Source organism: Mesitornis unicolor, unplaced genomic scaffold, assembly GCF_000695765.1.
Source record: "Mesitornis unicolor isolate BGI_N332 unplaced genomic scaffold, ASM69576v1 scaffold27570, whole genome shotgun sequence".
In the NCBI taxonomy this organism is placed as follows: Eukaryota; Metazoa; Chordata; class Aves; order Mesitornithiformes; family Mesitornithidae; genus Mesitornis; species Mesitornis unicolor.
This window is the reverse complement of record NW_010160839.1, coordinates 7,611-16,151: the sequence shown is the minus strand read 5'-3', so window position 1 is coordinate 16,151 and position 8,541 is coordinate 7,611. Positions and strand designations below refer to the sequence as shown.

Below are 8,541 nucleotides of genomic sequence, written 5' to 3'. Positions count from 1 at the left end.
CTCTTTCCCAATTGCTTGAAAGTTTGTGAAAGAAATGGTGCTTTTTCAGGAGTGGCAGCAATCCTGTAAGAACTGCCTCACAGGGTTCTTCTCTAATTGTATAATCTCTTAATTAATCTCTTAATTCCTAACAGATGTCATGACATGAACTTCATGTACAATTTTCCTACAGAGGAAGTAAGAGAAATGCAAAATGCTCGTATGTTTTTAGTGCCTGACAGTCTATAAGCTACTAGAGAGACAAATAGGATTCAGGCACCTGCACTCTATAGGCAAGATTTAACTAATCATTGTATTTAGCCATCATCCAGGATTTATAGCAGTAATAAATGGTATTTGCAGTGCACAAGTATTCAGGACTGTTTCCCACATCATCCCAAATCTCTTCAACCGTATCATTGACAAGGGTGGATTATTAAATCCCTTTTTCTTTTAAAGCACAGACTAATACAAAGTTTTATGAGAAAGATAGAAAACTTCAGAGTTTGTTGAAAATGCCAAATAAACTTTCCTCCATTTTATGTTCATACCTTGAGAAACCCAGGTGTTTGCAGGTGGTATTTCCATACTCTGCTTTCCAGTCGTCAGAGCAGACCGTTCGCCAGGATCCAAAAGTGAAGACTTGCAGCACTGCTTTCTTGCCGCTCAACCTGACTTTGAGATTCAGGAGAAGAAAAGCCTGAGTGAGTTGTGAAGAAGAACCACTGGGTACACAACACGGACACAACAGTGTCAATGCATCTCTGTGACATCCACATTTCTTGGCTCACTGAGTTCTTACTACATGTTTTTTTGATCACTTGGATCCTTTGACAGAATTTTTCTGTGGGTTTGTTTTTTTTTTTTCTCCTCTTTTCCCCTGTGCGCTGCACAGCACAGTCAGAGAGGTGGATGTATTTGCACCCAGCTGCCCCTCATCTCCTGTGGAGTTTCCTACCTGCTTCCCTCTGCTGAAATGGGGCTGGTGTGTCTGGGCTGATGAGCGTGTAAAGGCTGGGGAGAGGAGAGATGTGCAGGTTGGGAGCTCGGCTCCCAAGGACTCCCTCCCTGTGCCAGCCTGGCTCAGCTCATCACTGCCCTTACTCACGAGCAGCTCTTCACGCCATGGAGCTAGACCTGCTGCAAATATATGCTGCCTCTGGCCAAGATGGAGAAAAACTGCAGGAGGCCCAGGAACGGAGCCATCACCCAAGGTCCCTTCATCCCACATGTTGCCATGGACCCCACACCACAGCCACTGCTGGGCTACAGAGCCTTATATGAGCAGGAGGCACCTGGACCTGGGAAATGATACGTCTACATGGTCTTCCCAGGGAGAAGGGTGGCCATGCACATGGTCACTGCAGGAGAGGGATTTCCAGCAGGCACCCATGGGCCAATGTTATGGCATTGCAAAGGCAGACAAGAAGAAGGTTGAAAGCATTGTGCAGGGTTAGCTGGAGCCAAAGGCTCATTGTTCTTGTCATTTCTTGTATTGCATAGACGGAAAGTTGTGCTACCTCCTTACCTGTAGGTACAGGAGTCAGAATTACAAGGGCACTGACCTAAAAATCAATTACTCTGCTTAATAATATTAGAGTCCTTTCCCTCCAGTGACTGCAAACACCACAGTCATGTTCCACAGCACAGGACAGGGAGGGACCATTTAAAAAGGCTCTGTGATGCCTGAAACCATTACAGAGAGAAGCTCAGACATGGGGACATACGTTTCACACATGAAGCAGCAAACTCTGCAGCACTCAGTGCACAAAAGACAGTGCTGATTTCTCCCATTCCTTACATCTCTGAAGTAACAAGAGGTTTTTGCAGTCTTCAAAACTGACACAGTGTCCCTGTGTGCCAGTGAATACAGAGAGTGCTGTATATGCACACCATAATGCAGTGATGGTATACCTTGCAGGCAGAGGAAATGCTAGCAGCCAGAAAGCATCCAGACTTCTAATGGAGAAACATGCCCGATATGGCAGTAGCAATATTCAGTAATCATAACATTTATCTTAGGAGCAGTTTGATTTCTTATAAACTGTATATCAATACCTCAGAGAGATTGTTCCTTTGAAGTGGTGATTTCAGTTTCTGCCTTTCTTGTCTCCCCCAAACTCTTTAAAACATGCATTTCTTGATAACATGCCAGATGCTACAGGAGGAGGTAGGAGGAATTTATAATCAAATTTAAGTTACCACATCTGTACTCATCCTCCCCTTCTTTACAGTTGAAGACACCATTGCACCTGGCTGATTTCTGGATACACTTAAAAGATGATCGGCAGCGAAACTTCCCAATGCAGTTGTATTGGACTAACAAGAATGAAAGAAAACAGGATGTTGAAAACACACTTGGATGTTAATATAACACTTCTGGCTTCAATTATCTGGCCAGATTTCTGTATTGCTAAGGAAAAGACAACTCCCGTACTCTAGGAACTTTCAAAATACAACCTGCTACATGGTGCTGCTAAACTTATCCATTGGTAATGACTTGTAGGTTGAGTCAATCTTGCTGTCTGTGCTGACTCCTACCCAGCTCCCTTTATGTAGTTTATGTTTCACTCTGGGATGAGTTTCTACCTGGTGCCTCAGCCCTTCAGCAGCAAAGCAAGGAGATCCTTGCACAATACAGCCAGTGAGGTCTCTTCCTGAGGGGATACCTCAAACCTCCCGCAAGCTGATCCCTGTTGCAGATGTGAAGGCACCACTCTAACATCAACGTATTTGGCACCTAGACCTGGGCAGGTCACAGTTTCCAGTCACAACTAAACTCATTCAGTATTTTCTTTTCCTTTCCTTTGTAGAAGTTGTTTGTAACAGGGGAAGGTTCTTTAATTCTTTGAAAATAAACTTCGAGAAGTGAATTACAGGACAAAAGTATGGTGTGTGCTACCCAAAGCCTCCTCCAGTTTCAGAACTCTTAGTGCGCCACCCAAGAGGAATTGGGGAAGTTTTACTAGAGAAAGGTTTCCTGGAGCAGTGGGTTCCTTGGTGTTGTAAATATTACACCAATCCTCTCATGAGTGCCAGATCTATTTTATCCCTATGTGTAAATAAAATTTAAAGCCACCACATCAACAAGATTTTTTCTTCAACAGACAAGCTGCAGTAGCAGTTTAATTCCATTCTAGGTAAGAGGCTTATGAAAAATTAAGCATTTGAATGGTTAAGTGAGAACTTAATAAATAACTAATTGTACTCACCACCTAGGCCAATGGCAACTGCTAGGATTACTGCAAGGAATAAACCACAGATATATGGAAAGTATTTTAGAGAGGCAAGAACTTGACACAGTGAAGGTGGTTCGATATCTCCTAGGAAGTAAGCAAAGAGAACAGCTTCTGTGAAGTTAATCCAGCGATGAAAAATATTTATCTTTTTCTACTAGACTAGATGGCAGTAGTAACCTCTGCACACACTTAGTGAGCTGATGGGACTTGGAGAGGTTCAGATCCCCTGACTCAGAGGCTGAGAAGGCCCCAAGTGCTTTGGGACTGGCCAGCATTTTCAGACACCCCTACAACATTTGCCTCATATAGGGTCTGAATTGTGTCCTTACAAAGCACCTGACCTGTACTCAATGCAATTGATAATATGAGATCTAAATCTGGATTTTCATGGGCTAAATCACACTGTGAGGTTTTGAAGTATACAAGCATTCATCCTGAAAATGTGAGATCCCAAAGAAAAATGAAATTTTGTTTTGTTTGTGTAGTCAAACCGGTGTGCAGGGTACAGATATACTCTCTGAAGACTTCAGAAAGCTGAAGAGGAATAATCTATTCCTTCAATGAAAGTAGCAAAGAACGAACTAGTTTGAGTCTCCTCCTTGTGACTATTCTTGTCTGTGATGCCTCCTGACTCTTGCCAATACCAAGCCCATGGTCCTGGCACTCCCTCCAGCTGTAGCCACATCTGGACACTGCTCTCAGCACTGTGTCTGGGACAACAAAAATCCTGGGATAAGGCCAGAGGCCACATAGCTCCTCCTCACGCACTGAGGAGCTAAGACCCATGCGCAATGCATTCCTACAGAGCTGGGGTAACAGAGACATGGAAATGAGTAAGAGAAGCCTGAAGATTCAGACAGTAGCAGGGATATTGCAAAGAAGACAAGAGTAGCTAGTAAATAGGCATTCAAGATAAGGAGGAAAGTTACTGATCCTTTTGGGCTTGGAGACAAGGTTAACAGAAAAATATAGAAAACTAAGTTTGCAAAAAAAACCCCAGGACCCACAAAATAGAAGATAGCTTGAAAAATGTGGAAGAAAATGATCTAGCCGAAGTTTTGCTTTAAAGACAAGGAGAGAACTGAGCAATGGCTCAAGGCTGAGTTTTGAGTTGTCGAGGAAAAAAGATGCATCTGAAGTTAAAATATACATCAGTAGTAATTCCTAAATACATCTCATGAGCTAGGCCAGTCATGCTCACTGATAGCCTCCATCGCTGACCTCAACTTAGCGGTATTGCCAATCTGGAACACAACAAATTCCACTGAAAATAATGAATGGTTCACTTGAGTTAAATGTATTCTGATATACTAGGGGCAAACTATTTGAAAATAGTGCACACAGCTCAGTCATGAGTACACACAGGAACTGGCAGAACCTTGTCTTCAATTTTAATTCATCCAGGTCTTTACCGCCTCATTCTTCAAGCTTTGAATTTGAGATTGGCAGACACTTACAATCAGTCAAGGATGAGAAGTGTCTCCCAGCGCTTACTCAAGAGTAAAGCTCAGCCTGCACAGACTCTCTCAGAAGCAGCTGAGTAACTGGTTTTGGCAATGGAGTTGGTGTTTGGTATGCCAAAAATCTTAGGCAGCTGTAGTAGCTAATAGACTAGAAAATTAAATTGCTCTATCTTCATACTTGATGCTCAGATTTCCACTGTTGAAGTCGATGGTTATTTTTGCCATGAAACCTATGGGAAATAGCAAACAGGCATGCTACTCCTCCAAGGTTGCTGTACTGTATATTCATTTTTTTTAACGAACCAATATCCAGGTTGGTAAAATTTCAAATAAGCTGATCAGAAATGTGCCTGAAAAGCATGGACAAATATTTGCTATATGGCTGAAGCGTGTGAATAATCTGGCTGTGAAAAATGCTTGTGTATGCAAGCCAACACAAGATGTCATCACCTGCTAATATGCTGGCAAACCTCATGGCTGGGGGAGTGAGGTTGTGTTTCTTCCTCTGAGTGACTGGTTTCTCTGACTGAGTGAGCAAGCATAGTTTTGCAAAGCTAAAGACCTACATTAGCCTTTTAGATAACAAAGGTCAAAAAGCTGTGTAATATCCCTACCAGATCCATCTGCAGTGGAGTCCACTTTTGCTTGTGGTATGCAGAAAAATCTCGTGAAGGAAAACTGAATTTCTGGTACTGGCGGTTCATCTGCTGTAATAGAGATTATTTCAAGACTTCCAGTAGTGGGATTTGTCTCTTGTACCTAACTCAACACGAGAAAAAAAGACAAAAAAGAGAAGATAATCACCTTATAAAATATTATCATTGAATCATAGAATAGTTTGGGTTGAAAGGGACCTTTAAAGGTCACCTAGTTCATCCCTCCTGCAGTAAGTAGGGACATCTTCAACTAGATCAAGTTGCTTAGAGCTTCCCCCAGTCTGACCTTGAATGTTTCCAGGGATGGGGCACCTACATTCCAGTGTTTAACCATGCTCATTGTTAAAAAAAAGCCTTCCTTATATCTAGCCTAAATCTAACGTCTTTTATTTTAAAACCATTACCCCTTGTCCTATTGCAACAGGAATGTCTGTCTCCATCTTTCTTATAAAACCCTTTAAGTACTGCAAGGGCACAGAAAGGTCTCCCTGGAGCCTTTGCTTCTTCAGGCTGAAAAACTCCAGCTCTCTCAGCATTTCCTCACAGGAGAGATGTTACATCCCTCTCATCTTTTTTTGTGGCCCTTCTGTGGACCCGTTCCAACAGATCCATGTTCTTTCTGTGCTGAGGACTCCAGAGCTGGACACAAAACGTTACATTATATATATTTAATGTTCATGAAAGGGGTTCTTATGATTAATTTACCAGCAAACTAATGAAGTTATTTTTTGTTTACCTAAGCACTCTATCTACTTTTAGTAACTCACACTGGGCGTGTGAATCCATCCCTTCCTATTTAATTGCAATAGGAAACAAAAGAAAGACTAAAAAGCATATGACACCTGCACAACACTTGACAGGACTGTTATGCAGGGGCCCAATGAATTTTACTTCAGGAAACTTCTGATCACTTTCTACACAGTGAAAAGCAATTAAAACAGGTACTCTAGAATTCAGAGTAAATAGATTTGAAATGCTAATTTCTGACTCCAGTTCTGCATCCTGTCACTGGCAAATGAAATCAGATTTTTGAACTCGTAGTGATGTGAAATAGGTCCAGGTTTGTTAAAGACAGTGGAACTGGTAAGCTGTAAAAGCAGCATATTTGCAGAGTCAGTCCCAGAAAATGCTTACGATGACACATTTTAGGCAAAGAAGACATGTTCTGTCTGTGACACTGTATCCTTAAGTCACCTAGAAGGTGTTATCACCTTTCAGCAAACAACTGCAGTAAGGTTTCTAGTCTTTCATTTGATAAAATTGCAATGGACATAAATTAAATTTTACATAGAATCTGCTAGCTTTAAGGCAGCTTGCTGTGCATGATTTTTAAACAGTAAAAAAAGAGCCTTCTAACTGGTACATAAGTTGTCCATCATGAAGCAAAACAACATTGTGTAGTATGCTACACGAAAGATAAACACTGATGTGTCATTTATTTAGAGGATATCACATGCTCCCAAAATTTCACTCACCTCTTCCTGAGAAGTCATAGTCAAAACCAAAACTGTTTTCTTTCTTCATTATCAAAAGAAACCAAAAGGAAATCCTGGGGTTTGCTAAGCCAGTCTGGTCTGGGAAGGTTTTCACCGAGCTACCCACGGCTGCCTGGTCACTCATCTGCAGCACACAGCATCACGGCAGCAGCCTGTGTAACTCAACCTGGCGAGGGGTATCGGGTATCCCCAGACTGCATGGCTACGGAAAGGGGAAGATAAAAATTCAGCACGCTTTTTAATTAGCCTAAGAGGGTCAGGTAATATTGTAAATAGTATTTGCAAACCTCTCTGTAACCTCTCAGCAAAGGAGTGCCACAGACGGCACAGGCTCATGCTTGCTCATCTTGTAGCAAAACCCATGCAGCTGAGTAGCCTCCTGCAGAAGGCAAAAGCCCCAGGTGCTTCATTTCTTTGGCGCTCAAGGCCTGTAGACTCACCTTGCTCACTTGGTTTAGCCTTCGCTGTGTGCATGCAGCAAAAAGCACACTTAAAGAGGGTTTTGGGAAAAGACCCATGTTTTAGTTGTAGATAACTTTTGTAATTAGGCATTGCACAATATTTTGGAAGTACTTGACAAGCAGTATCTTATCTTTCTGAAGTTATCAACTCATTTGTGCTCTGGGATTTAGAAAATGAAAATGTATGTTCAGCTTCATAAAAAGCTCAAGCGTAGTAACAATTTGACCTGTGTTATTTTTTCTAAGACAAGAGATTGATGACAGAGGGGAGGTTGGAGGGAAGGAGGAGGAAAGATGAAGCAAATAGCCACAGCAGTGTAAGTGAAACAAGGCTCCTGAGAGGCCAGGGAAGAAATGAAGGTTTTCCATGACAGAACCCACTCATGTCCTTGGATCATGGCTGCAAATAGTCTCTCATTGCTGTTTAGTCTCTTTGCTGTGCAGGATGGAAACTGGCACATCCAACGGAGAGGACACCACATCTTGATGCTGTTAACTATTCACATCTAGCCCATAATATCAAGAGTTCTTCATCATCTCTTATGTCACTCTTTCAGCAGCCTTCTCTGGAAATGGGAAACACAGACGAACATACAAAAAAATAAAAGGAGACAAGTTTGTATAAAGAAAGCTGCACTTCCTGAGTTGCTCACAGTGTTCTGATGCTCTCCCCACCAGACTTTGAAGACAAACAGTTGGAGAAGTGGCCTAAACTGTCCAGGTGCTCAAGGGAAACTTCAGCCAAGGGGGAGATAGTGAGGGCTCATTTCAGGACACCAGCAGCTCACGTGACCCTTTCAGACCATGGGATGAGATGTCCCGTCCTCCACAGGGGGAGATAGTACCTTCAATGAGGACATCCCATGCCAGAGAAAATTGTCTCCCACCATCTCACTTGCTCTGGCCATGCTGGAAACCCTGGGGATCAGCCAGTGCAGCTCTGCAAAGGCTCCTGTGATGGGACTGGCGTCACCAGAAAGGACAGCCTTCTCCTTGCTGTCACCCTGAGCTGTGTCAAGCCCAGCCTCAGAGCCTGGATATCTAGATGGGACATTGCTGTTGATCTTGTACAGTTGGCCAGCTCATCACTTTTGGCTGAGAAGACCAAATCAGGAGCCATGTATGATAGGGATGGGAGAACATGAAAATTGAAACACAGAATCACAGATTGAACCCAAAAGGAAAGAATTTGCCCTACAGACTAACTTCTTACATGCTGCAGAACATCCCTGCTCACCTCCCCCACA

General features: G+C 42.7%; 1 protein-coding gene across 1 annotated transcript in view; it reads right to left on the bottom strand.

Annotated features, from left to right (window-relative positions):
* TMPRSS3 (transmembrane protease, serine 3) overlaps positions 1-6,830 on the bottom strand; it is a 17,647-nt gene extending 10,817 nt beyond the window's left edge. Inside the window, exons 1-5 of the mRNA XM_010191207.1 lie at positions 6,813-6,830; positions 5,296-5,440; positions 3,192-3,302; positions 2,182-2,298; positions 531-654 (exon numbers count right to left, since the gene is read on the bottom strand). Coding sequence (XP_010189509.1) covers positions 531-654; positions 2,182-2,298; positions 3,192-3,302; positions 5,296-5,440; positions 6,813-6,830 — 515 coding nt within the window. The remainder of the gene's footprint in view (positions 1-530; positions 655-2,181; positions 2,299-3,191; positions 3,303-5,295; positions 5,441-6,812) is intronic.
* Positions 6,831-8,541: the final 1,711 nt, after the last annotated feature.